General features: G+C 68.9%; 2 protein-coding genes across 4 annotated transcripts; both read right to left on the bottom strand.

The window, feature by feature from the left end:
- Window positions 1-104: 104 nt before the first annotated feature.
- On the bottom strand, window positions 105-10356 carry LOC147599555 (laminin subunit beta-2-like). Its single transcript, XM_086755644.1, has 33 exons — window positions 10222-10356; window positions 9891-10054; window positions 9664-9799; window positions 9415-9488; window positions 9128-9316; window positions 8987-9050; window positions 7954-8156; window positions 7746-7866; window positions 7271-7459; window positions 7019-7198; window positions 6830-6942; window positions 6643-6722; window positions 6429-6564; window positions 6128-6283; window positions 5889-6016; window positions 5690-5807; window positions 5381-5573; window positions 5146-5289; window positions 4790-5021; window positions 4559-4722; window positions 4255-4479; window positions 3439-3653; window positions 3242-3338; window positions 2801-3173; window positions 2546-2730; window positions 2229-2470; window positions 1958-2161; window positions 1721-1865; window positions 1188-1395; window positions 963-1104; window positions 679-855; window positions 444-603; window positions 105-364 (listed from the first exon to the last, which is right to left on the bottom strand). The coding sequence occupies exons 1-33, from the start codon at window positions 10262-10264 to the stop codon at window positions 228-230; spliced, it is 5337 nt and encodes a 1778-aa protein (XP_086611770.1). The 5' UTR covers window positions 10265-10356; the 3' UTR covers window positions 105-227.
- A 243-nt stretch (window positions 10357-10599) lies between these two features.
- On the bottom strand, window positions 10600-25412 carry LOC147599554 (laminin subunit beta-2-like). Of its 3 annotated transcripts, none has more exons than XM_086755720.1 (35): window positions 25335-25412; window positions 23163-23212; window positions 22405-22580; window positions 22183-22306; window positions 21994-22067; window positions 21700-21888; window positions 21548-21611; window positions 21256-21461; window positions 21054-21174; window positions 20463-20651; window positions 20164-20343; window positions 19798-19910; window positions 19585-19664; window positions 19164-19320; window positions 18840-18992; window positions 18581-18739; window positions 18384-18505; window positions 17999-18119; window positions 17264-17450; window positions 16888-17031; window positions 16247-16478; window positions 15769-15932; window positions 15455-15679; window positions 14813-15027; window positions 14638-14734; window positions 13714-14092; window positions 13445-13629; window positions 13141-13370; window positions 12785-12988; window positions 12322-12466; window positions 12030-12237; window positions 11797-11938; window positions 11276-11452; window positions 11026-11182; window positions 10600-10871 (listed from the first exon to the last, which is right to left on the bottom strand). In XM_086755720.1, exons 2-35 carry the CDS (start codon window positions 23191-23193, stop codon window positions 10738-10740), a joined length of 5484 nt encoding a protein of 1827 aa, XP_086611846.1. In that variant the 5' UTR covers window positions 23194-23212; window positions 25335-25412; the 3' UTR covers window positions 10600-10737. The 3 variants fall into 3 exon arrangements, with proteins under 3 accessions (XP_086611846.1, XP_086611845.1, XP_086611844.1); XM_086755719.1 differs by lacking the exon at window positions 25335-25412 and adding an exon at window positions 24854-24958; XM_086755718.1 differs by lacking the exon at window positions 25335-25412 and adding an exon at window positions 23930-24039.
- Between the last annotated feature and the right edge of the window lie 1194 nt (window positions 25413-26606).

The raw sequence follows: 26606 nt of genomic DNA, 5'->3' as shown, positions 1-26606 counted from the left end.
CACACCCAGGGGCAGGCGGCTCCCACTCCCCAGGCTCAGGGAGGCCGCTGCGGGACCACCTGGGCGGGCACCGGAGCCCACCGCACGGGGCAGACGCCGGGCAGTCTTGCTCTGTAACTTTATTCACACAAGGGAGTGCCCCAGAGCCCCGACCCTGCCCACTCCTCTGTGGGCTGACCGAGGCCGGGCTGGGGGCTGCGGGGGGGGGTCTGGGCCCCTCCGGGGAATCACTGGCAGGTGTTGTAGATCTGGACCTGCTGGTTGATGGTGGCCAGCACCTCCCTCATTCTGGCCTCCAGCCCGCCCAGCTGGGCCGCCTTGGCGTCCAGCACCCGCTCGTTCCGCTCATACGCCTCCTCCAGTGCTGTGGGGATGGGGGGAAACGGGGTCAGCCTGGCCCCCTGCCACCACCGCCACCCCCCGACCCACCGCCCTGGCCTCACCTCGCAGCCGCTGCAGCTTGCCCTGGGCGTCCCGCAGCAGCTCGGCTGCCTCATCCCGCAGCTGCTGCGCCCGGCTGCCCGCCTGCCGCGCGCCCTGCGCCCGGTGCTGCACCAGCTCCTGCACCGTCCGGTACCGGTCCCGCAGCGGCCCCTCCAGCACCTGTCGGGCAGCGGGGCCAGTTACCGGGACCCCCGTGGGACCCTCACTGGTCCCCCACACCCCCTGTTCGCTCACCTGCTTGGCCTCGCCAGCTCGGTCCCGTGCGGTGCTGGCCGCTTCCTGGGCACGCGTGGCCGCCAGGCTGTTGTTGGCACGTTTCACCTTCAGGGCGTCTGTCTGTCCGTCCAGGAGCCCGATCCGCCCCATGGCGCCTGCCAGCTGCTGCTCTGCGTCCACCGTCTGGGCCTGCATCTGGGGACCAGTGGCATTGGGGACGGGCACGGTCAGGGTGTCTGCACGGTGGGGATGGGGCCCTGCCCATTTCCGTGGGGCTGAGGTCATGGGGACGGGGCCCTTACCGTGCCGAGGGCTCTCTCGCTGTGCTGGATGTCACCGGTGGCATGGTGCAGCGCCTGCTCGGCCATGCCCTGGGCTCGCTGCGCCTCGTCCAGCGCCTGCCGCACTGCCTCAGCTGTGCCCCGCACACCCTCTGCCCGCGACCTGCAGCCAGGGTGGCACGGCCTCAGCACCAGCCCAGGCTGGGGGTCCCTGGGGGGGCTGCATCCCCGTGTTTTCGGGCTCACCTGGCCCGCTGGGCGTCCTGCAGCAGCTGCCTGGCCTGGCGCACATCGCCATCCGTCTGCTCCAGGATGGCATCCACGCTGGCCAGGCTGCGCACTCGCGCCTTGATCTCCTCGGCCAGGCGCTGGATCTGGGCCGGTGCGGCAGGGAGCGATAGCTCCAGCACCCGGCTGGCCACCACCTCGATGCTTTCGGGGTCAGCCCCCTCCTCTGCGGGTGGGACCCATCAGCGCGTCCCCTCACAGCACCCCAGGACAGAGGGGACAGGCGTACCGAGGGGTGGTGGAGGGCAGGGAGCAGTCACGGTGAGGCAGGGCAGGGGGGGCAGGGGACAGCTGGGACACGAGAAGGGCAGGAACCATGCAGCAGAACGTGGGGCAGGGGCTGTGCAGTGCGGTGCCAGGGCGGTACAGCACCCACGCTGCGCGGGAACCATGCAGTGCAGCACGGTGCAGGGTCGGTGCAGTGTGGTGCAGGTGCAGAGCCACGCAACGCCGGGCAGGGGCGGCCAGTCCCCCGGCAGGCCAGCACTCACGGCTCAGGAAGGCCTTGATGTGGCTGATGAGCTCCCGTAGCTCCTTGTTGGAGCTCTCCACGCGGGCTCTGGTCTGGTTCGCCTTGTCCAGGGCTGCCTGCGCCCGCAGCCGGGCCTCATCCGCCTTCCCCTTGGCCTCGGCCACCTGAGCAGGGGCAGAGACCCTCAGTGCCAGCCCGAAGGACTGGGGGGCACAGCCATGCCACCCGCTCCCACCAGCGCCTGTGTGCCGTGCACCTTGTGGGAGAGCTGGGCCACGTCGCCGGCAGCTCGCCGCAGCTCCTCCTGTGCATGGCGTGCCCGGTCCAGCGCGCTGTCGGCCGTGGACACAGCCCCACCGCAGCTCAGACCCCCGCAGCGCCGTCCCCCATCCTCATCCCGGCACCCGGCTCCCCCACAGGGACTCTCGGCACAGGGCACGTCGCCCGCCGCACCGCAGACCTGCAAGGTAGCGTGGGCTCAGGGTGGCTCCAGGCGCCATCCCCCCACTCCCCTCTCTGCATCCCACCTTCTCGTTGAGCGGGTGCAGGCTCAGCGCCCGCGCCCTCGCCGCCAGGTCCATCAGTGCCCGCCGGCTGGCCGCGTTTTGGCGGTTGAAGTCATCGCGCCGGCTGGCCAGGAGCTGCTCAGTGCGGCGCCGGGTGGCCACCGAGGCACTGATGGGGCTGGGCACAGTGCGGGTGGAGGCATCTGCCTGGCGCTCGGCCTCCCGTGACTCCTCGTGGGACTGGCGGATGCTGTCGTAGGCACCTGGGAGTGGAGGGACACCGTCAGACCCCTGGCTACAGCCCCGCTGCCCCAGCCCGACTCTCCAGGGTGGCTCACCGAGGAAATTGGAGGTCTTGAGGGCATGCAGCCGCTGCTCCAGGTCCTGCAGGCTGTGGTTGAGGGCACGGGCGCCCCGGTCCACCGTGCCCAGCACATGGCTGGCATTAAAGTTGGCGTCCTGGGTAGCCGTCAGCTCCCCCTCCAGCCGTGTCAGCCTCTCCGTCGCCTCCTCAATCTGTCGCCTGCAAGGAAAGGGGGTGACAACCCACCCCGGGGCCACCCTGGGAGCCGTGCCCCACACCGGGTGCTCACCGCAGCCCCTCCGTGGTGTGTGTCAGGTGGGCAGCAGTGGCAGCGGTGGTGTTGCGTGCGGCCACCACGTCACGCACGGTGGCCAGGCTCTCCTCCAGCCGCCGGAAGGTGCTCTGGAAGGCGCCAGCAGCCCCGGTGTGCTGCAGGAGGCTGGCCCGCTGCGCCAGCGCCCGGGTGCGGGCAGCCAGGTCCTGCACCACCCGGTCCCAGTCCCCAAAGCAGGGGTGGCAAGGGTAGCAGGCGGGAAAGGCGCCGGCGAAGCCTCGGGCGCATTGGTCGCAACGGATGCCAGAGATGCCGGGCCGGCAGTCGCAGTGGCCGCTGCCGCGGTGGCACTGGGTACTGGCAATGCCACGGGGGTCGCAGTCACAGGCTGTGGGGAGAGCGGGGTCAGGGCACCGCGGGGCCCGGTGCAGACCCCTCGCCAGCCCCGGCTCCCACCTCGGCACTGCTGCTGCGGGTTGCCCCAGTGGTGCTCCTGGCAGTCGGCGCAGGTCCGGCCCCCAAAGCCTGGCCGGCACGAGCACTGCCCCGTGAACTGAAAGACACGGCGCAGTGGGGGCTGGCACTGCTGCAGCGCGCCCCCAGCCCCATCCCAGCTCCCCGCGCCCCTGTCCCTTGTCCCCGTTGCATCCCACCTGGTTGCAGGCAGGTGTCAGGGCGTGCTGGGGGTGGCAGGCGCAGGGCTGGCAGCCCTGCCCGCTGCCCAGGTTCCAGAAGTTGGGGCTGCAGCGGTCGCAGCTCTGGCCCTCCACATGGGGCAGGCAGTGGCACTGCCCGCTGTGCCTGTCGCACTGGCACTGCTGGGGCCCGCAGGTGCTGGGGTCAGTGCCCAGCGCGTTGCAGGAGCAACCTGGAACCAGATGGGCGGTGAGCGGGGACAGGGATGGAGGTTGAGAGCAGATGGGGACGGGATGAGGACAGGGATAGGATGGGATGGGCATGAGATTGGGATGGAGACGGGATGGGGGGTCAGATGGGATGGGGACACAGGCAGGAATGGGATGGGGACGGTGACAGGTGAGGATGGAGGCAGGATGGGCCAGGATAGAGACAGATTGGGCAGGAATGGGGTGGGGATTGGATGGAGGTGGGATGGAAACAGCATGAGGACCACTGATGGGGATATGATGGAGATGGGACAGCGCCAGGATAGAGATGGGATGAGGATGGGATGGTGACAGAGCCAGGGTGGCAGTGGGGATGTGATGACCATGGGGACAGGAATAGGCATGAGATGAAGACGCAGATGGGATGGGACAAGCTGGGTATGGGGACAATGACGAGGATGGGGCCACAGTACCAGCACTGGGCAGAGGAGATGGCCCAGAGCAGGGCAGGGCTGCACGGACCCCACAGTGCTGTGCGTGAGCAAGGGCAGCCATGGGAGCGCATGGTCCCCAGGGACGTGCTGAGCCACGGAGGCAGCTCTGGGCATGGCCGTGGGTACTCACGCCTGCAGCTGTGCCGCGTGGCATCCCCGTAGTAGCCAGGCTGGCACTCGGCACAGTGTGGCCCTGCCGTGTTGTAGAGGCAGCGCAGGCAGTGCCCCGTGCGCCGGTCACATGCCTCTGGGTCCGTCATGTCGATGTTGTCGTGGCACTGGCAGGGCAGGCAGCGCCCGCCGGGCTGCAGCGGGTCCCCGTAGTACCCGGGGGAACATTCGTCGCAGCGGGGACCTGCCGGCACAGGGCGATGGGTAGTGACCAGGGACGGGGGACCCCCGAGGGCACCGAGCGTGCTGCGGTGGGCACCCACCTGTGTACCCGGGGCTGCAGTGGCAGACGACCTGCCGGGAGCGGCTGTCCTGGTAGCAGGAGGTGGCGAAATGGCGGGGGCTGCCGGGCCCCTCGGGGCAGGGGCAGGGCCGGCAGTGCTGCCCGGAGCCCAGCGAAGGGTTCCCAAAGTGCCCATCCGCACACCTATGGGCGGGCTGTCAGCGGGGGCCAGGGCAGCACCCTGCCTGGTGCAGGCGTGTGCCCTGCTCACCTCTGGCACCTCTCGCCGTCCGTGTGGTCGCGGCAGCGCAGGCAGCTGCCCGTCCGGGGGTCGCACTCCTCGGCATGCCCGTTGCACTGGCAGGGCCGGCAGGCGGGGAAGCCCCAGTGGCCAGGCTGGCAGCGGTCACAGCGCGAGCCGTGGGCACCCTCACGGCAGGAGCACTGTCCCGTGGCGCTGTCGCAGACGGTGCTCACTGACCCCTCGCTGCTGCACTGGCACGCTGGAAGGCAAAGCACCCATGGCGTCTGCCCCCAGCATTGGGGAGCATCCTTCCCCAGCCGCCTCAGCCCTGGGGTGCCCACGCTCCTCTCCGGGCTGGGGCAGCACAGTCCTGCAGCGCTCACCTCGGCACCCGCCAGGTCCGAAACCGAAGGTTCCCGGGGAGCAGCGGTGGCAGCGCCGTCCCATGACATTGGGTTTGCACCGGCACTGCCCGCCCTGGGGCTGGCACTCGGCGCTGAGCGAGCCCTGGGGGTCGCAGAGGCAGGCTGCGGGCAGAGGGCAGGGTAAGCGGCGACCGCCGAAACGGGGTGTGGGAAGGGGCGCAGGGCCTGCGATGGGGCACACCACTGTACTCACGCAGCGCCCCGTTGTGCAGGATGGCCGAGAAGCTGTGTAGGAGGCCGGAGCAGGGCTCAGCCACGGGCGAGGGCCCCGCGGCGTGGAAGGGCTGGGCGCAGCGGTACCGCTCAAAGGTCTGCCGGCGCTCCATGGAGCCGGAGTCGCCCGCGATGAACATCTCCAGTGAGGAGTAACGAGGCAGGAGCACTAGCTGAGGAGGGCAAGTCAGGGGGATGTCACATCCATCTCTCCTCATGTCCCCTATGGTCGCATCCTGCCCCCGCAAAGGGCTGGTGTCCCCCGTCCTGCTGCCCAGCCGCCCCTCACCGAATCGATGAGCACGCTGGCGGTGGGATCCTGCCGAGCAGTGGCACAGCCCAGCTCCAGGCGAAGGGTGTAGGAGACGCCCCGCTCCAGGCAGATGGGCTGGGGCAGCACCACGTACCTGGGGGCAGCAAAGCAGAGCACCGGCAGCCAGATGCCTCCCGCGGGCCCTGGAGCAGCCCGCTCCCGGCGAGGCACTCACCTGGCACCAGAGGGGAGGCTGGTGGAGAGCTGGTCGTCAGCTGGGATGGTGTTTCCGCAAGGGCTGCTGGCGGAGACGGGGCTGGGGCGCAACACCCTCACCCTCACCTCCTGCCAGGGCTCCGGATGCTGCCAGTAGAGAAGGGACTGTGCCAAAAAGCCTCACCATCCAGCATTCCCCGCCACCACCTCCCATTTTGGTGATACATCCCACCACCAGCTTCACCATCTGGTGCTCACCTGGGGCTCGTAGCGAATGATCATGTCGTACTCGGTGGAGAAAGGCACATCTCTCACGTGAAATTCCACCCAGCCACCTTCCAGCATGCGGGCAAAGCCCGCCCCCGTCCATGAAGCCGGGCGGTCCGTGGGGGGCTCACGCTCCACCACCGAGCCCTGGTGTGAAGTTGGGGTGTGAGACGGGACCCCAAAAATTACCTTGGCCAGCAGGTACCGCTCTGCTGGTTGGGGGCCTTGCAAAGAGCCACCTGGTGCCCTGCTCTGCCTAATGTTACGCTCCAGGAACACCTTCGTCCCTTACCTGATGCAGCCGAGCATCCTCAGCCTCATAGGTGTAATGGTCCAGGTTGATGCGGTAGAAGCCGGGCTCCACCTGGCTGCACTGCCGTCCCACCACGTGGCTGCGGCACCGGCACTGTCCTGTCTCCATGGCGCAGCTGGTACCCCAATGACACCGTCAACCCCGATGCCACCAAGGGATGCTCCTTATCCCCTGCATCCCCATGAAGACTCACAGGTTGTCGCGGGCACCTCCCACGTCGCAGTCGCAGGGCCGGCAGCCCGGGCGATCATGGCTCAGCCCCCAGTGCTCGGGCTGCGGAGGGCACGGGTGTCAGCGAGCGCCCAGCTGTGGTACCACGGCCCTGGGCACGGTGTACGGCCCCGAGCACCGCGCACAGCACCCGGCACAGCCCCGCTCACCAGGCACTGCTCGCAGTTGTGCCCAGTCACCAGCCGCTTGCAGAAGCAGTCGCCACTGACGGGGTCGCACTGGCTGCCCTCGGCCACCGTGCCGCGGGGGTCACACTGGCACCCTGCACGAAGAGCCAGCAGCGTCCGGCGGGGCCAAGTCACGCACGCGACCCCAGTGGGTGCCGCCCTGGTACTCACGCTGGCAGCCCTGCGGGTTGGCGGCGCTGAGGCCGAAGAAGCCAGGTTTGCAGCGGTCGCAGCGGGGACCAGCCACGTGCTCCTTGCAGCGGCACTGCCCCGCGATCAGCCCCCGGGCCGGGTCGTCAGCACCGTCGCACAGCCCCCCGTCCAGAGAGCCCTCGGGGTCACAGTCGCAGGCTGGGGGCACGAGTAGGGTCAGCACCCCGACCTCGCTGCCCGACCCCATGCCACACACCCCTCGGCACCGACCTCGGCACACCGCGGGGTCCCGCAGGTCCTTGCTGGGGTCCTTGTAGTAGAAGGGCTTGCAGAGGTGGCAGCGGCGGCCCATCGTGTTGTGCTGGCAGCCGTCGCACACGGCCCCGCTGGCGTTCCCCGTGGCCAGGAAGACGGCCATGTCGAAGTGGCACCGCCGCGAGTGCTCGTTGCAGTCGCAGCCTGTGGGGACGGTGCTGCGGCACGGCATGTGGCACCCCAGCTCCCCACCTAGCAGGGCCAAACCTCCCCAGCCCTGACCCTCCTCACCCCGGTACGCAGCACCCCAACCCCAAACCTCCCCAAACCACAGCAGGCAGCACCCTAAACCTGCCAGTCTGCATGAATCCCATCCCCATCCAACGACATCGCTCACATGCGGCACCCAAAACCCCTGGCACGGCACAGCCTGCCAGCCTCGGCACAAAGATCTCCGTGCCAGAAGCCAGTGCTGGCACGGGGCACTCACGGCGGCAGGCGTTGGTGCTGGAGCCCTCGGCCGGGCGCCAGGGCAGGTCGTGGTAGAAGTCCTGGCAGCGCTCGCAGTTCAGCCCCTGCGTGTGGTGCTTGCAGACGCAGCGCCCATGCACCTGCCGGGATGCCACGGTGAGGGGCTGCGGGACCGGGCAGCGCAGCCACCCGGCTCCGGCAGGGCACACGGGCCCAGCTTGCCTTACCATGCCGTCAGCGGTAGTGGTGGTCCCGCTAAGCGGGGCGCACTCAGAGGCATGCCCGTAGCAGAAGCAGTTCCCACGCAGCACCAGCTCGTAGAGCGCGTAGTAGTACTTCTCCCGGATCTCCCGCCGCGTGTCCAGCAGGTTGTCCCCCAGCGTGTGCAGCTTGGTGAGGTTCACCCGCAGGTTGGTGACACGCAGCAGGTCTGGGGTGAGGAGAGACCGGCGTTGGCACGGGGCGGTCAGGCTGATCTACGCACGGGCAGCGTGGTGGAGCCTGTGCACGGGCTATGCCTGGCACGGGGTGTTCGCGCAGGGCTGCACGCCATCGGGCTGGGCTGGGCACGGCTTTTGGCATCGGGCTGCGTGTGGTTTGGCTCACATGCACGTGGTTGCACGTGGCCAGGCTGGGCTGTACGTCGCTGCGCTGGTTCAGCTCCCGTGCACATGGTGAGGCTGCGCACCACTCACCGGGGCTACGCACGGGATGGGGCCCTGTGGGGCCCCCCAACAGACATGGTCCGTGCCCCTGCCAGTGCAGAACCAGTGCCCTGGGCTCAGGGCTCCTCTCTGAGCCTCGGGACACCCAGCACCGGGGGCTGTGCCGGGGGGGCGCAGCCGGGGAGCCCTGGCAGGACAGGACAGGCTGGACGGCTCCCCCGGGAATGGCAGCTTCCCAGCAGCTCTGCCCTGCAGATTCCTCCCCTCCTGTTCCCAGTCTAAATTTAGCCCTGGATCATTAACTCGCTGTGTCCTGCGCCTGGCCCTGACTCCTCTGCCCATCACCGACCCCATCCCACACCACGGATGCCGCTCAGCGCTGGGTTTGGCTCCGGCATGGCCATCCCACTCCACTCGACCCTGATGCAGCCCAACCTTTAGCTGCTCCCACGGGGGGGTTGCAGGAGGGGCCCGAGCCCCCACAGGACGGATCTGGCCCTGACCCCGCAGTGGGGCTCAGAGCAGGGAGAGAGCAGCCAAAATAGCTGTGCCCAAAATAGAGCAGCCAGGCAGGAGCCCAGGGCGGGCAACTCACTCTGGATGGCAGGGCTGTAGGGGTCCCGGATGGGGATGGCGGGGTCCAGCACCCGGTAGATCACCTGAGGGGAGACAGCAGGGCAGTGAGAGAAGAGCGGGGTGTCCTCTGACCCCTCCTGGGGCACCGCCGGGGCCTTACCTCCCCCTCGGTGGAGGGCTCGATGTCGGAGTAGCGAGACTCACAGACGACGTCGTCGATGCGGCGTGGGGGCCCGCGAGGGACGTAGGGGAAGGCGGCGGCGCAGTCGTAGGCGAAGTAGCGGTAGACCTTCCAGCTGCGCCCAAAGTCAGCCGAGCGCTCCACCAGCATGGCCGCAGGGCGGAAGGTCTGCGGGACACTCAGCTGGGATGGGGGCCGGCCCCAAAGCCCCCGTCCCATCCTGTACCATCCTGTGCCATGGCAGGTACCCACGTGCCAGGACCCACCTTAAAGGTCATGATGAGGTGGGTGAAGTGGAACTCAGCCTCCAGGTCCAGCTGGATGCTGACGTGCTCCACGCCTGGGGATGGCACATGTGACCATGGGGAGCACCCACCGGCGGGTCCCCGGGGCTCATCCCCCGACCCGGCCACGGTCCAGGGGCGCGTCCGCCGGCTGAGTCACACTTCCTCGGCGTGGGAGGAAGGGAAGGAGAGCCCCCTGGGATGCCCCGCCGGCCCCACCCAACCTCTCACCATTCTCCGACTGCCACCAGGCTTTTTTGGGGCGGGGGGCGAAGGTGGTGACCACGTTCTCGATGCGGTGGCTGTTGGCGTTGGCATGGGCGTCGTAAGGCCGCCGCGAGTCGCAGACGAAGCACTTCTTCTCCTCCTGAGATCGAGGGGGGCTCGGTGGTGTGTGACCCCAGCCGCATCTCGTCCCCTCATCCCCGTCCGGTCCCCCCGGTCCCTGTCCCGCTCACCTGGAGGTGGCTGACGATGCAGTAGGGCTGTGGCCGGCGCAGCCCGCACGTGGAGGTGGCACTCAGGCGGGGGGCTCGCCCCACCAGCAGGTCCCCGGTGGCCGGGTAGCAGCTGCCGCGGGCGCAGCCCTGGGGGCGGTCGGGGGCCGGGGCCCCCCCCAGCCCTGCGGGGCGGCGGGTGGCTGAGGGCGCTGGGGGGGGGACGACGGGACCCCGGGCCGGGGCTCCGCCCGGGGCCCCTTCCGCGACCACCCGGAAACGGGACGGCGGGGCCGGACCCTGGCCCCCACGCCGGGCCCCGGTTGGAGGGGGTGGGGGGGCGCGGACTTACCGGCCAGCAGCGGCAGCAGCAGGAGGGCGCCGGGGCTCGGCATCGCGGGGCGCAAGGGGCGCGCAAGGGGCGCGCAAGGGGGGCGCAAGGGGCGGCGCAAGGGGGGCGCTCGGCAGGTGCCCGGCGGTCCCGTCCCGTCCCGCTCTCGTCCCGCCCCGCCGGTTCCCGTTCCCGTTCCCGTTCCCGTTCCCGTCCCCGTCCCGGTCCCTCCCGTCCCGTCCCCCCCTCTCCCCCCGAGCTGGGCGGCGGGTGCAGCGCTGCGGGCTGCGCGGAAAGCGCGGGGCGGATCCCGGCCGGAGCAGGGAGCGCGGGCAGGAGGCGGGCGGGCACCGGACACGGGCGGGCACCGGACACGGGCGAGAACCGAACACAGGCAGCCGCTGTTCAGGGCTTTATTTGCAGGAGCGGCCGCGCTACAGGCTCCTGCGAAGGGGACGGGACCCCCGGACTGCGGGGACCGGGGCGGGGGGCTGCGGGGCAGGACCGGCCCCCAGCCCCCGGCCCCACCGGGGGTCCCTAGCAGGTGGCATAAGCGTTGGCCCTCTCCCGGATCTCCTCCAGCAGCCCCCAGACCCGCTGCTCCAATGCCTGCAGTCGCGTCGCCTTCGCTGCCATTGCCCGCTCGTTGGCCCCGAAGTGCTGCTCCAGCTCTGCGGGAGGGAGGGGGCACGGTTGGGGTGCAGCCCGTCCCCACACCATGTCACCAGCACGCGTCACCCTTGGGGCATCCGGTGCATGGGGAGGTGGGCACCGAGCGGGGTCGGGGTGGCAGGGAATGCCCCCCACCACGAACTCGCCCCTCACCTTCCAGCTTCTTCTTGCTGCTGCTGGCCTTGTCCAGGAGGTCCCGGGCCTCGGCCGTCAGCTGCGTCACGCGCTGCAGGGCCCCACCGGACACCCCGGCCAGCCCGCTCACCCGGCCCTTCAGCACTACGTAGCGCTGCGTCACCTGCGCCAGGTCCTGGTGGCACAAGGGCACGGCGAGGCTGAGCCCCGCCCTGGCACCCCGTACACCCTTGGTGCCGCGCCACAGCTGGGCAGGGTTGGGGCTCACCTGGCTGAGCATCCCCGAGGCAGCGGTGGCACGCTGGGCCCCATCCTTGGCTTGCTGGGCCATGCGGCGGGCATCCTGGCCCCGCTCCTGCAGGGCGGTGACGCGCTGCGCCAGCTCCCGCAGCCGCCGCTGCGCTCGAGACTCCTTCCCCTCCAGCGTCTGCAGCCTGCGCTCCGCCTGGACAGGCACGGGCACTGGCTGCTGGCAGGCACGGCGACGGCCGCACCCACGGTGCCAGTCCCACCACCTTGGCAAACACATGGCACCTGCCCCACAGCATTCATGTCCCCCTGGCACAGCCCCCTCTGGTGTGCCCGTGGCATCAGCCTTGCTCTCCACGGCACCGACCCCATTGCTTCCAGTGTCCCCACAACACCGACACCATTATTCCCAGTGCTCCCACGGCACCAATCTTGTTGCCCTTAACACGCCCAAAGCACCATCCCTGCTCCCCAGCTGTGCCGGCAGCATTGGCCCTGCTCCCCTGGCCTCGGCGTACCCGCAGCGCCGGTGCCCCTCACCTCTTTGGCTCTGCTCTCGGCCGCCCGGATGGCATCCCTGGCGCTCCGCAGGGCGCTCCCCGCTGCTGCTGCCTGTGCCCGCGCTGCCTCCAGTGCCCGCTGCGTCCCCGCCAGCTCGTCCCTCACACCCTCCGCTCGCTCCCTGTAACAGCACAGGCAGCTCTAGCCCCTGCCAGCGCTGGGATATGGACCCCCAACCCCCTACCCGCCCCAGCACGTTCCCCGCCACTCACCTGGCGTCCTGTCCCTGCGCCAGCAGCCCCCGTGCTATGGCCAGTCCCTGCGCCGTGCTGTTGAGGACTGCGTCCACCCCTTCCAGCTGGCCGATGCTCTCCCGCATCTCCCGCAGCAGCTCCTGGATCCGGCCGGGGCTGCTGGGCAGGGAGATGTTCAGCACCTGCCGGGCCACCAGCTCGATGCTGCCCGGGTCAGCGCCCTCCTCTGCGACACAGAAACGGAGTAGGCTCAGAGTGGGCGTGCTGACCCCCTCACTGCGCCCTTGTGCCCACCCCGTGCCGACACTACCTGCCAGGAAGGCCTTGATGCGGCGGATGAAGTCCCGCAGCTGGGCTGTCGCCTTCTCCGCACGGCTGCGGGCAGCCTGCGAACGTCCCAGGGCCTCCTCCGCCCTGCTCCGAGCCCCCCGTGCCAGCTCCTGCACCTTCTGCGTCTGGGGGGCATGGGGAGGTGGGCAGGGAGAGCAAGGGGACAAGATGGGGGCAGGCAAGGGAAGTGTAATGGGGTACACAAAGGGGCACGCAAGAGGACACGAGGGGGTGTGCAACAGGGTACAAGGAGGCATGGAAGGGGTCTGCAAGGGGGTGTAAAGGGGGTGCAGCAATGGCCCAAAGGGACACACAAGGGGCATCTGCGAAGAGGGACACGCGGCAGGGACATGTTTGGAGGACATGTGGGAAAGGGCACAAGCAGGCTGTGCAAAAGCAACGTAAGGGGACCCCAAAAAGCGCCATGGAGCCACCACCCCTACCTTCTGTGCCACAGCACCCAGCTGCCCCAAGGCCACCTCCAGCTGCTGCGAGGCGTTACGGGCACTGCTGAGGGCTCGAGCTGAGACGGGCAGTGCCCCCGCGCACCCCCTGCCACCGCAACGCCGTGTCCCCGCACTGTCCCGGCACAAGGCTCCTCCACAAGGCGCTTGCTCACAGGTCCGGTCCCCGGGTGACCCACAAATCTGCAGTGATGCCAATGGTGGAGGTGGCAGCTCAACATTGCATGGGGGGAGATCCCCGTGACGGGGCGACATGCAGGCAAAGCCCGAGAGTTGCCCCGTCACGGGGATCTCCCCCCAGGCGCCTGTTTACCCCCCACCAGTCCCGCTCTCACCTTCTCATTGATCCCGGCAATGCTGAGTCCCATCACCCGTTTCTGTGCCTCCCGCAAGGATTTCCGTGCCGCGGCGGTGCCACGGCGAAAAGCATCGCTCCGCTGCCGCAGCACCTGCTCAGTTGCCCGACGCGTCGCCCGCGACCCATTCAGCTCACCGGCCGTGCCATTGGCCACCACCTCTGCCTGCCGCGAGTCCTTCGCCGACGCCAGGATGCTGCGGTAAGAGTCTGCGGGTGCTGGTGTCAGGGTGCGGCCGGAACGATTGCCACCGAATCCCCCAGTCCTCGCTGGATGCTCTTACCACCAAATCCGGCTGCTGCTACGGTGCCGAGGAGGATTTGTAGGCGGGAAGTAGTTTGGTTGAGACTCCCCAGCTCGCGGCTCAGCCCAGCTAGCTGGTTGTGGTGCTGCACATCTGTCTGCGCCAGCTGATCCAGATGTTGCTCCACCTCTTGGAGCTGCTTCCAGAATTCGTCCAGCTCCATCCTTTGGACAGGGGAAGAGGGTCTCAAGCCTTTTTGGGTGACAAAAGGGGTGTCCTCCCCACCCCAGGCCACTGTGCACACTTGCCTGGTGCTGTCCAGCCGCCTGGGCAGCCCATCGAGGAGGGGGCCGCTGGGGTTTCCCCCATCACCCAGCAGCTGCTCAATGTGGCCCAAGGCCTCCTCCAGTGCCCGAAGGCGGCGGGGGCTGAGCTGGGGCGCGGAGCTCCCCTCCCGCAGCGCCCGCGCCTGCACCCCCAGACGCTGCAGCCCATCCCGCAGGCTGCCCAGGGCCAAGTCCCAGCGCCCGAAGCAGGGGTGGCAGGGCGAGCAGCGGGGGAAGGCGTCCTGGTAGCCTCGCTGGCAGCGGTCACAGCGCAGCCCCCCGAAGCCCGGCCGGCACCGGCACTGCCCGCTGGCCTGCTCGCACTGCGGGCTCTCAGCGCCCAGCGGCTCACACTCGCAGGCTGCGGAGACAGGCAGCAGTGTGTCTTGGTCTCTGCAGGGACCCCCGTGTCCCCAGGGTGCCATCATGTCCCCAGCGTCCCACCATATCCCCCTGTGTCTCCAGAGTCCCACCATGTCCCCAGGGTCTTCTGTGTCCCCACAATCCCACCATGTACTCAGCATCACCTGCATCTTCCGTGTCCCCAGAGACCCATCATGTCCCCAGGGTCCTCCATGTCCCCAGCATTCCACCACATTTCCAGGATCCCTTACATCCCCACGGTCCCATCATGTCCCCAGCATCCCACTACAGCTCCAAGGTCCCCCAAGTCCAAAGCATCCTGCTATGTCCTCATGATCTCACCATGTCCCCAGGATCTCCTGAGTCCCCTGTGTCCCCAGTGTGCCCAGTGTCCTGCTGTCTCCCCAAGACCCCCATGTTCAGAGTCTCCCACCATGTCCCCAGGGCCACCCTATGTCCATAGAGTCCCACCATGCACCCAGGGTTCCCCTAAACCCCACATCCTGAGCCCCTGCATCCCCGGTCCCCGGGACGTGTCCCCACCTCGGCACTCCTGCTCGGGGTCTCCCCAGTGATGCTCCTGGCACTGGGAGCAGACGCGGCCCCCGAAGCCGGGCCGGCACTGGCACCGCCCCGTCACCTGCAGCGAGAGTGGTGTGCTCAGCCGGACGGCTCACCGGGTGCTGGAAGAGCAGCTGAGCTGTGCCGGGGGACTCACCGCATCACAGGCGGGGTGCAGGGCATGCATGGGGTGGCAGCCGCAGGGCTCGCAGCCCCCTGGCCCCCCCAGGCTCCAGAAGTGGGGTGCGCAGCGGTCGCAGCTCTTGCCCACCACGTTGGGTCGGCAGGCGCAGGTGCCCGTGCCGCGGTCGCAGGCGCAGGTGCCAGCGGTGCAGTGGGAGACCAGGGTTCCCTGTGGGTTGCAGCCACAGCCTGCGGGCAGGTGGGTGGCCGCGTGGGGCTCAGCCTGCACCCCCCACCCAGGCGATGTCCTCCTGGCATCTGGCACCGGCGCCTCAAATCCCTCACCTGCCCCCAAAACCATGCACAGCCCCAACACCCCGCTGATCCCAACACACCCCCCCGACTCCGGTCCCCATCCCCTGCCCAGCCCCAACCCTGGCCACAGCCCCAAACTCCCCCAAAAGCCCCAAACCCCACCTGGCCCTCACCCCACCCAGACCCAAACCCCCCCAAAACCTGCCCAACCCAACCCCTCCACACAACCCCAATCCCCTCACACTCCAACGCAGCCCCAAACCTCACCCCCACCCCGAGCCCTTGCATCACCCCAAAATCCCCCGCATGTCCCCAAACCCTCGCTCGGCCCCAGCCCCGGTGCAGACCCCGCCCCGCTCACGCCGGCAGCTGCGCTGCAGGGCATTGCCGTAGTAGCCAGGCTGGCAGTCGGCGCAGCGGGGCCCGGCGGTGTGGTACAGGCAGCGCAGGCAGTGCCCCGTGCGGGGGTCGCAGGCCCCCGGGTCGCTGGTGTCAATGTTGTTGTTGCACTGGCAGGGCCGGCACACTCCTCCCTCCATCTCTGGCGCCCCGAAGTAGCCGGGGGAGCAGTGGTCGCAGCGGGGCCCTGTGGGGAGAGGGGCCCGTGGGCGCCGGGGGTCCTGCAGCCCCAGTGCCGAGGAATCCCCATTCCGTGGTGCCTGCTCTGCCCCTCACCGGTGTATCCAGGTGCGCAGAGGCAGACGATGTGGTGGGTCTCCTCGTCGGCGTGGCAGGCGCTCCCGTGGTAGTGCCGCGTACCGGGGTAGCCGGGGCAGGGGCAGGGCCGGCACTGCTGCCCTGAGCCCAGCACCGGGTCCCCGTAGTAACCGTCCTGGCACCTGCGAGGGCAAGGAGTGAGTGCCCCAGAGGTCCATCCCATCGCCACATCCCATCCCACCTCATCCATCCCACGCCATGGCATGCCACCACATCCCATCTTGTCTCATCCATCCCATCATATCCCATCCCATTATCCCATCCAATCTAAATCTACCATATCCCATCCCACCATCCCATTTCATCCCATCATACCACATCTCACCATCCCCTCCCATCCTATCCCACCCTATCCCATCCAATTTTATCTATCCCATCCCATCTCATCCCACCCCATGCCATGCTGTCCCACCTCCTCCCCTCCAACCAGGCTCACCTCTCGCAGTGCCGGCCGGCGGTGTGGTCGCGGCAGCGCAGGCAGCTGCCCGTCCGGGTGTCGCACTCCTCGGCATGCCCGTTGCACTGGCAGGGCCGGCAGGCGGGGAAGCCCCAGTGGCCGGGCTGGCACTGGTCACACTGCCGGCCCACGGCGCCAGGCTGGCACTGGCACTGCCCGCTCACCGCATCGCACAGCTGTGACACCGAGCCCTCCGGGGAGCACGCACAGGCTGTGGGACAGCACGGCTCGGGTCAGGCACGTGGGTGCAGGGACACAGGGACGGATGGACAGACAGACGGACCAGGGACCTGCACCCAGGGCACGCCCAGCCCATGGAGGGACACACAGGTGGGTGGACGGACAGACAAGTGAGTGCAAGGCAGGGCGGTGCCCGCACCAGGCAGGATCACGGGGCTCAGATGGATGGATGGGTGGATGGATGGAAGGAAGGAAAGATAAATGGACAGAGGGAGAAGGGGGACCCAACCCACGGCTGCAGGACAGCAGGGCTGAGATGGAGACATGCGCGGACAGATGGACAGACAGACAATGAATACGGCAGCCAGTGGGGCTCTGAGGTCTGGACGGATGGACAGGAGGGACAGGGATGCCCAGCAGGCGCAGATCCCACTACTCACGGCTGCAGCCCAGGGGCCCGAAGCCGTAGCTGCCGGGGGCGCAGTGGTCGCAGCGCCGGCCGAGGATGTGGGGCTTGCACTCGCACTGCCCTCCCTGCGCCTGGCACTCGCTGCTGCGGGAGCCCTGCGGGTCGCACTGGCAGGCTGCGGGCAGCAGGGCCAGCGTGGGGACGGGGCTGCCCTGCCCGCGCCCTGCCCGCGCCCTGCGACCGCTCCCCTGCCCACCCTGCCGCAGGCATGGCCCCATCCTGACCCACCACCCTGGGTACCCCTGCCCACCCTGCCGTGGGCACAGCCCCATCCCGACCCTCTCCCACTGCCCTGGTCATGTCCCCGGACCCCGGCAGGGTGCCCTGCCCGCGGTGGTCCCACTCACGCAGTGCCCCGCCGTGCAGCAGGGCCGAGACGCTGCAGACCAGGCGGGCACAGGCCTGGGCCAGGGGTGATGGCGGGGCCATGCGAAACGCCTCCAGGCACTGGTACCGCTCCAGCTCCTCCAGGCGCGTCGCCGCCTCCGCACCATGGAAGCCCGGCAGCTCTGACACCCGTGGCAGCAGCACCAGCTGTGCCAGGCAGCAGAGAGAGCAGAAGAGATGAGGCTTGGGGAGGCACAGCCAACCCTGCTGTGGGACCTGCCCCCTGCCCCCCGCTCCTCGGCCAGATCCATCTGCCCTGGGGCAGCCCCCAACCCTACTGGGGGCTCAACCACCCTGGCCCCATCAACAGCTCCAGCTCTGTTGGCATCGCCAACCCCATCAGCATCCCCAGCCCCATTGATACTCCCACCCAAATTCTCATCCCCACAGTCTTCCTTATTGCTGTCCCCTAAGGTCAACCCCAACTTCATCAATATCCCCAGCCCCATTGATATCCCCTTCCCCACCAACATCCCCATTCGCTTTCCCATCCCCATCCCATCTCCATCAACATCGCCAGTCCCATCCCCAGTCCCATTCCATCCCCATCCCATCCCCATTCCCGCGTCCATCCCCACCCCACGTGCAGCCCCGAACAGGGATCACTGCCGACCCCAGCCCGTGGTCCCCCATCCCTGCCCATCACCCCACCCCTGCTGAGCCCCGGGCACGGGGTGCAGCAAGACCCCCCTCACCGAGTCAATGAGGATGAAGGTGCCAGGGTGGCGCTGGGTGACACCGGCCCGTTGAAGCCTCATGGTCACCTCGTAGGGAGCGCTGGGCTCAAAGCAAAAGGGCCGGGACAGCAGGACATACCTGTGCAGAGGCAGGTGTTGGGGTACGGGCACAGCAGGGCTGCGGGGACGGCCAGGGGACAGCAGCAGCACTGGGCCACCTTCCTTGTCCCTGTCCCCGTGCCCATCCCTCAGTTCTGAGAGTGTGGCAGGGCTGTCCTTGTCCCTGCTCTGTCCTGATCCTTGTCGCCACCCCCATCCTATCTGCACCCTATCTCCATCCTCATCATGTCGCCATCTCCATTCTCATTTTCATCCCATCCTGTCCCATCCCGTCCCGTCCCACCTCTGGCTGTGGGGCAGGCTCTCGCGGTACATCTGCTCGGAAGGCAGCAGGTTCCCGCAGCGAGGGCTGGTGGGCAGCACGCGGGAGCTGACGCTGACCACGGCCTCCCAGTCCTCGGCTGACTGCAGCAACAACGAAGCGTCATCAGGGCTGTGCGGCACCGTACGTGGCGTGGCCACGGCCGTAACCACACTCACCTCGGGCTCGTAGCGCAGCAGCAGCTCGTAGTCCATGGGGTAGGGCACGTTGTCCACACGGAAGGTCAGGCCAGCCCCGTCCCGCACCCGGGCGAACCCCGAGCCCGTCCACGTCACCATGCGCTCGGTGCTGTCCCGCACCACCTCCTCCACGTCCGGCTGGGCAGAGCACCGGCACGGCTTGGCCCCGGCTCTGCCCCGAGGCTGCCCCCACCCCACAGCGCCCCGCCATGCCCCGTCCCACCCCCCCCGGGCTCACCTTGGGGGGCTGCTGGCGGCTGCGGCGCGAGAGGGCACGGGGCTGGGGGACGCGGGGGGAACTGCGCTGGTGCCGTGGGCGCCCCTTCCGCCCCCCTGGCTCCCCGGTGTCGTACTCCAGGCAATCCTGGGGCACCTCTGCCCGGATGGCGCCCTGCGGGGACAGGGTGAGGGGACGGGTGGCCATGCATGGGGACAGCCACAGGCGGGACAGGGTGACAGCCACACGCGAAGCATGGTGACAGCCATGCGTGGAGCATGGTGCACAGTGACAGCCATGCACAAGCCCAGGCTGGGGGTGCAGGGACCCCTCCAAGAGACTCACCGGGAGCTGGGGGTGGCCGTGGCCGTGGCCGGTGGCCCGCTCAGCCTCGTAGGTGTAGTAGTCGAGGGGGGCGCAGAAGAAGCCGGGCTGTACCTGGTCGCACTGCCGCCCCATGAGGTGGGGACGGCAGGGACAAGCCCCGTCCTCCATGGAGCACCTGGGGTGACCATCTTGTGCCTTTGCCTGCCCTTCTGTCTGGCTCTGTCCCCATCCACCCCTCCCTCCATCCCAGTCCCCATCCCTCCATCTCAGGGGATGGAGATCCCCCGGCTCCATCCCAGCCCCTCTGCCTCCCCAGCCCTGTCGCCATCCCTTCACTGACGTCCCCGTCCCTCCCCCCCAACCATGCCTGACCCCCAGCTCTGTCCCCACTCCTGCACCCCCATCCCAGTGCCCCGCCAGGCGCTGTGCTGGGCCCCACCGGTTGCTGTAGGCTCCCCCGAAGTCGCAGGCGCAGGGCCGGCAGCCCCCCACGTCGTAGCTCAGGCCCCAGAACTCAGGCTGCAGCAAGAGTAGGGGGAGTGTGGGGCAGGTGTGGGGCTAGCCCAGCCCTGGGGGGTGCAGTGGGGCTGGGGAGAGTCAGGGCCAGGGAGTACGGCGTGGGGCAGGCTGTGGGGCAGGCTGGGGCACTCACCACACACTGGCTGCAGGAGCGCCCGGCCACGAAGCGCTTGCAGTAGCAGTCCCCGCTGATGGGGTCGCAGGGGGAGCTGCCCGCCACCGTGCCCCGCGGGTCACACCTGCACGCTGTCCCCCACATGCACACACACCCCCACACATGAGGGGCTGCCGTGTGACACCACAGCCCAGGGACTTCATGGCCCCCCCCATCCCGTGTCCTTCCATCCCTTACCCCTCCATTCCCATCTCTCTGTCCCCATTCCTCTATCTCCATCCCTCCACCCCCATCCCTCCATCCCACGTCCCTCCATCCCACGTCCCTCCATCTCTGTCCCTCCGCCCCGCATCCTCCTGTGCCCATCCCTGGGTCCCAGCTCACGCTGGCAGCCCTGTGGGTCGCCGTGGCTGAGGCCGTAGGCGCCGTGCCGGCAGCGGTCGCAGCGGGGGCCGGCCACGTTCTCCTTGCAGCGGCACTGCCCTGCGATCATGCCCAGCGCCACGTCCGTGTGCCCGTCGCAGGCGCCTCCATCCAGTGAGCCCGCTGGGTCGCAGTCACACGCTGTCGAGAGAGAGAGAGCGTGGGGAGCTGGGGATGCCAGGAGCCGTGGGGCCAGGGTTGGTGGCACCAGGAGCTGTGGGGCAGGGCGAGCCATGGGGTTGGGGTCCCAGGTCACTCACGGGCACAAGCGGTGGGGGCACGGATGTCGGAGCGGGGATGCCGGTAGTAGAAGGGCTTGCAGAGGTGGCAGCGGCGGCCCATGGTGTTGTGCTGGCAGCCGTCGCACACGGCCCCGCTGGCGTTCCCCGTGGCCAGGAAGACGGCCATGTCGAAGTGGCACTGCTGCGAGTGCTCGTTGCAGTCGCAGCCTGCGGGGACAGCACCGTGGCATGACATGCAGTACCCCAGCCCCGGCAGGCAGCACCCCCAGGGCCAAACCTCAGCCTCCAGGACGCCCACCCCCAATCCCTCAAGCCCCAGCTTGCAGAACTCCCAGCCCCACACCCCAGCAGGATGGACCCCACCACCAAACCCCCCAAATTGCAGCCTACAGCACCCCGATGTCCCCCAAAATGCAACTCCATGTGCAGTACCCTCAACCCCAAAGCATGGCACATAGGACCCCCAGCCCCAAGGCATGGCCCCTGGGATGCTGACCCCTCACACACAACATGCAGGACCCCAAAATCCCCAAGCACAACATGTAGGACCCCCATTCCCCCAAGCCCCCTGGGCACAGCACAGTGCTGGTGTCGGCGCAGGGCACTCACGGCGGCAGGCGTTGGTGCTGGAGCCCTCGGCCGGGCGCCAGGGCAGGTCGTGGTAGAAGTCCTGGCAGCGCTCACAGTTCAGCCCCTGCGTGTGGTGCTCGCAGACACAGCGCCCGTGGATCTGGGGAGGGAGGATCCGGCTCAGCGTGGCCGACGGCTCCGGCAGGGCACCGTGCCATGCCGGCAGTTGCGTGCACCTCACCATGCCAGGGACGGAGGACAGCGGGGCGCCGGGTGCCGGGGCGCAGTGGGCAGCGTGGCCGTGGCAGAAGCAGCTCCCGCGCAGCACCAGCTCGTCCACGGCGTAGTAGTACTTGTGCAGCACCTCCCACCGCGTGTCCAGCAGGTTGTCCCCCAGCGTGTGCAGCTTGGTGAGGTTCACCCGCAGGTTGGTGACACGCAGCAGGTCTGGAGGGGGGTGATGACACCATCAGCATCGGATGACCACCCTGCCACCCACGAGCCCCGCGGCCTCGGCACCCCCGGCCATGTACCCTGGATGTCCGGGCTGTAGGGATCTGCCACAGGGATGGAGGGGTCCAGCACCTTGAAGATGACCTGGGGAGAGGAATGGGTGGGTAAGCCCAGACTCCCCAGACCACTGGAGCCCCCCGGTCACCCTCTGCGCCGCCCCGGCCCCACGCACCTCCCCATGGCTGGAGGGCTCGATCTCGGAGTAGCGCTGGTCACACAGCACCTCGTCCACCAGCCCCGAGGGCTGGCCTGGGACTCCAGGGAAGATCTTGGAGCAGTTGTAGGCGAAGTAGCGGTAGACCTTCCAGCTGCGCCCGAAGTCGGCTGAGCGCTCCACCAGCATGGCCGCAGGGCGGAAGGTCTGTGGGACACCCAGCTGGGATGGGGGGGCGCCAGCCCAGCAGCCCCCGTGCATCCATTTCGTCCCATCCCACCTTACCCCAGGCACTCACGTGCCAGGACCCACCTTAAACTTCATGATGAGGTGGGTGAAGTGGAACTCGCCCTCCAGGTCCAGGCGGATGCTGACGTGCTCCACGCCTGGCAGGGACAGAGAGGTGATGACCGAGGCTGGGGAAGACCCCCTGGGTCCCATGGCCATGTAACCCTGAAGCACACACACATGGGCGCAGCCCTGCTGCCGCCCTGGCCTCACCGTTCTCCGACTGCCACCAGGTCCGCTGGCCGTGGGGGCCACTCAGGTAGATGACGTTCTCAATGCGGTGGCTCTCGGGCAGGGACGGGTCCCGTGAGTCGCAGGTGAAGCATTTCTCTGAGTCCTGCGCCGGGGAGCGGCACCGTCAAGGATGGGCGGCCAGAGGCTGCCTGCCCCAGTGCCCGGCTGTGCCGGGGCCGTGCCAGGGCAGGGTGGGCTCACCTGGAGGTGGCTGACGATGCAGTACTCCTGCGGCCCGTCCAGCCCGCAGGTGGAGGTGGCACTCAGGCGGGGGCCTCGCCCCACCAACAAGTTCCCGGTGGCCGGGTAGCAGCTGCCGCGGGCGCAGCCATGGCTCGGGTCGGGCTCCCACCAGCCCCCCGCTGCCGGCACCCCCACTGCAGGGAGCGAGGGCATGGGCTGGGGGTGGTGCCTGGGACATGGGTGCCCCTCGCCCACCGCCAACACCTCGGACGCCTGCCACGCACCCTCCCCACCCCCAGCCGTCCCATCCCGTCCCATCTCTGCGTCCCGACCCACTGATGCATCACGAAGCTCCGTGACCCGGAAAGGTGCTGGCAGCAGCGCCGGGGCCTCGTGACCGGGGGGCAGGGAGCAGGGCCAGGCAGGCAGCGGGTGTGAGCGCTGGGCTGGGGGCCGCGGGGCCGGGCAGGGGGTGGCTGCCTGTGCTCCCGGAGGGACGGGCAGCTCCCGGGGTGCAGAGCGGTGCCGGGGGGAGCCAGGAGCCAGGTCAGGCGCTCGTTAATCCCACCAGGGCTCAGCGCAGCCCAAATTCTCCACTGGGATTTGTGGCGGTCAGGCCCTGCCCGCTGCTGGCCAAGGAGCATCACCATCGCTGCCATCGCCGCCGCCTGGCACCCTCTGCCTGAGCTGGGGTCCCGGGGCCACCACAGCCCCCAGCACCATGGATGTGCAGGGTGCCCAGCCGCGCGCGGTGCCCCACCAAGGCCAGCGCTTACCCAGGAGGACAGCGAGCACCAGGAGGTCCATGGGCAGCCGCGGGCTCTGCCTGCAGGGACACGGAGAGGTGCTGTGCCAGGGCATGGGGTACGGCATGGGGCGCAGGGCGGCCGTGGCCACCTGGGAGCACTCCCTGGGGTGCTCCCACCCAGTTTGGGCATGGCGGTGCACCCCAGGGACAGCACTGTGAAGCAGGCTCAGTCAGGTGGGGCATTTGGGTCCCAAAGTCTCCTGGGGGTGCCCACCCCTGTGGCTGTGCCCCAGCCCCGTACAACCCCAGGGGCTCGCGGCACACAGACCTGGGTGCACGGCTGTGCCCCGCACCCCTGGACCCCACACAGGCTGTGCCGAGCCCCATCCTGCCCTGCTCAGGACGGATCCGTCCCTGAGAGGGTCACTGGTGTCCCTGGGGGGTCCCAGCTCCGGGCCAGGGCCCACCAGGGAGGGGAGCCGGATGTCCCTGCTGCTGGCCAGGGTCCCACTGTTAAATTTAGGCTGGAGCTGCCTTTTGTGCTTCCTTCTCTCCCGGTAATGCCCACTCGCAGCCTCACAAGCGCTGGATCGAAGCCTGGCCCCAGCCTGCCCAAACACATCTTTCCTGTCCCCACGCAGGAGCCGGCCGGGACAGGGGGGCTCAGGGCGGCAGGGGGACCCGTGACTCTGCTCCATCACCGACCTCGCTCGAAGCCATGCCAAGGCGGCCGGCGAGGCAGCAAGGGGCCGCGTGCCGGTGAGGGGGTCCCCGAGCCCCACGAGCCCGCAGTACCTGGCGTCCTGCAGCGTCTGGCGGGCTGGTGGGTCAAGGCCAGGGGCGAAGGCAGCGCCGGACCCGCTGCCCTCTGCGCTGTGCGCGCAGAAATGAGCCGGGGCGAGGGCGGCGATGGGATGGCGGCGGCCGGTGGCCCCCCTTCCCTGCACACGATTCTTATTCAAATGGGCTGCCCGCTGAAAGGGACTGCGGTCTCCAGGCTACGGGAATGTCACTGCCGATTCCTTCTGCCTGGAGGCCCCTGCCGCCTGCCCGCCCGCAGAGGCCAGGCCAGCCAGGCGTCGGCAGCCTGGGCACGCCCCGACCCCCGAGCGGCATGGCGGGACCCGCCGGCAAACAAAAGGGTGCCTCGTGGGCTGGCGAGCCAGCGGCGCCGCGTTCCCCGGGCTCCCGGCACAGCGTGGCAAGAACGCGCCTGCTGCCACTTGCAGCGGGGTGGCACGGTGGGATGGGCGCCCGACGCTCCGGGAACCAGCCAGTGCAGCCGCGTGGGGGGCCACGGCACCGCTTTTTGCCCCATCTGGGGATGCCCCGTGGTGGAGGCACCAGCACGGCTGGGCAGCAGGGTGGAGGCGTGCCGGCATCTGCCCCACCGGCAGCTCACCCGGGCACAGCCACGCCACCGCCGGCTGGGCACGTTCCTCCCGAGGGACCCAGCCCTCCCCACCGCCACGGCTCCCCAGGCAAAGTCCGGCATGCACCAGCCCCGGGAAGTGCACTGCGGGTGTGGGGGTCCCAGTTTGTCTCTCCCGAGGGATCCCGCAACCCTTTCCTTGTCTGCCGCCTTGTGCCAGCTGCCGACACCCAGCCTGTGCCCGGGGCTGTGCCGCGTGCCAAGGGCTGTGCCGTGCCCCGGGGCTGTGCCGTCTGCCAAGGGCTGTGCCGTGCCCCGGGGCTCCCCGCCGGCACAACGGCTCCTACCTGTGCCCGTGGAACCTGGCGTGCCGGGCAGGTGGCCGTGGCCCGGGTGGGCCGCAGAGTCGGCCAGCTTGGCCCCGCTGGGCTCGGGCTGGGCTCGGCTGCTGTTCCTGGAGGAGGGCGGCCGGCGCCTGTCTCCTCCTCCGGCAGCCGTGCCAGGCGAGGGAGGGACCCGCCCGCACCGAGCTTCAGCCAAGGTGAGCCAGAGGCCAGGTACAAGCCGGCGGTGGCCCACGTGTGGCACGGCAGTGCCCCATGCCCGGGCTGGCCGGGAGCCAGTGCGGCATCCCCACAGGGTTGCTTGTGCCCGGTCGTGCGGCACAAAGGGACACTGAGACAGGCAGCCTGGCCAGGGCACGTCTCCAGGAGCGGTACCGGGAATCCCAGGGCGGCATGGCAGCCAGCACCCGTGCCGGATCGATCCTGCTCCCCCCCATGCTCGCACCATGGGCAGCACCATGCCCCGAACCAGGACCCCACTCACCCCGTGCTGGTCCGTGCTGCCTGGGATCCTTCGGACTGGCCAGGCCGGGTGCTGAGCCGGCAGCCCCTGCACCCCACAGGGAGCACAGCCGTGAGTGCGGGGGCTGGGCTCAACAGAGACCTCGCTGTCCCGCAGGGATGGTGCCTTTTATTAGCCGAGGCCGAAGGAAGGAAGAGGAGCCGCGTGCTCTCCACGCCAAGGCTGTGCTCTGGCTGCCCGCCGGCGAGCAAGGTCGTGGGCAGACAAAGCAGCGGCTCCCCAGGCGGATGGCCATGGGGGTGCCAAAACTTGTGCCCCCAGGGACCCCCAACACAGCACAGGCTGGTCCCACGCGTCTCAGTGGGGCGAGGGATGACGTGAGCAGAGCCCTGCCAGCTCCCCACGGCCCCACTCGCAGCAGGCACTGGGAAACTCAAGGAAGGGCAGGGCTGTGCCTGGCAAGGCCGGGCATCACCGCCTGCTCGGCCAGGAGAGCTGGCAGGACATGAGCTGATAAAGAGCCATTAGCCCTGGCCAGCGTGTCCGTATCGCAGGGATCTTGCCAAGCAAACCTTATCTGCTCCGAGGAGATCCAAAGCAGCCTGATAAAGGTGACTGTAACAGGATCTCTGGCCTTGAAAAGCAGGGTGAAAGCGTGAGGGAGGGATCCTCAGCGGGATCTGAGGGACAGGTGAGGCGTCTCAGCCCACGTCCAGGCGCCTTCCAGCTCCCGTGAGGGCTGCTCTGATTTCCCACCCCAAGCTGCAATTCGCTCAGCTGGCCCACAGCTGGACGCATGGGGGTGGCCCGTGTCTGCCCGGGGGCAGCTCCACTGTCCGGAGATCTCCTAGCTCCACCGCTGCCCATCACCAGCATTTCAAAGCTGCTGAGCATCCCCCGCTCCCTTGGGCACCCGCGGCCTCGGCTCCGCCAGCACCCTTCAGCAGCCATCAGAGCACTTTTGCCATCCTCAGCAGAACAAACAGTGCAGAGTTGCAGCAATGGGAGCCGTCAGCGCTTGCTGCTTTGGGGAATGCAGAGGAGGGGCCCCCCAAAACCTTGGCAGAGCCCTTGAGCTCCTGGGGCAGCCTCTCATGCCTGGCCAGCCCCGCTTGGACTGACTTCAGTGTGCTCAGCGGGCGGCCAACACTTCCCTGAACATCCTCAGAGAGCAGAACCACTTAACCACTTCCCTTCCCAAGGAACGAGCTCCGGAATGGGAGCCAGCGTCTGTCCAGGGCCATGGTCCCACCATTAGTGCCGAGTCTGCGCAACAACGGCCCCCACGGCACA

This window comes from Chlamydotis macqueenii, chromosome 10 (genome assembly GCF_036417535.1).
Source record: "Chlamydotis macqueenii isolate bChlMac1 chromosome 10, bChlMac1.mat, whole genome shotgun sequence".
In the NCBI taxonomy this organism is placed as follows: domain Eukaryota; kingdom Metazoa; phylum Chordata; class Aves; order Otidiformes; family Otididae; genus Chlamydotis; species Chlamydotis macqueenii.
The sequence above is the reverse complement of the archived record's forward strand: the minus strand, read 5'-3'. Positions and strand labels throughout refer to the sequence as shown.

Bases quoted from the DNA above. Each gene is read 5' to 3' on its own strand.
- LOC147599555 (XM_086755644.1), bottom strand. From the start codon at position 10,264: ATGCCGAGCCCCGGCGCCCTCCTGCTGCTGCCGCTGCTGGCCG. The intron at 8,157-8,986 runs GTGAGTTGCCCG...TCCTCACCCCAG, and splicing joins CTACAGCCCTGCCATCCAGA to ACCTGCTGCGTGTCACCAAC. The intron at 7,867-7,953 runs GTAAGGCAAGCT...GCATCCCGGCAG, and splicing joins CCACTACCGCTGACGGCATG to GTGCATGGGCGCTGCGTCTG.
- LOC147599554 (XM_086755720.1), bottom strand. From the start codon at position 23,193: ATGGACCTCCTGGTGCTCGCTGTCCTCCTGG. The intron at 18,120-18,383 runs GTGGGACGGGAC...GCCTCTGCACAG, and splicing joins AGCCTGCCCCACAGCCAGAG to GTATGTCCTGCTGTCCCGGC. The intron at 15,028-15,454 runs GTGAGCGGGGCG...ACCTGCCCGCAG, and splicing joins CCTGCAGCGCAGCTGCCGGC to GCTGTGGCTGCAACCCACAG.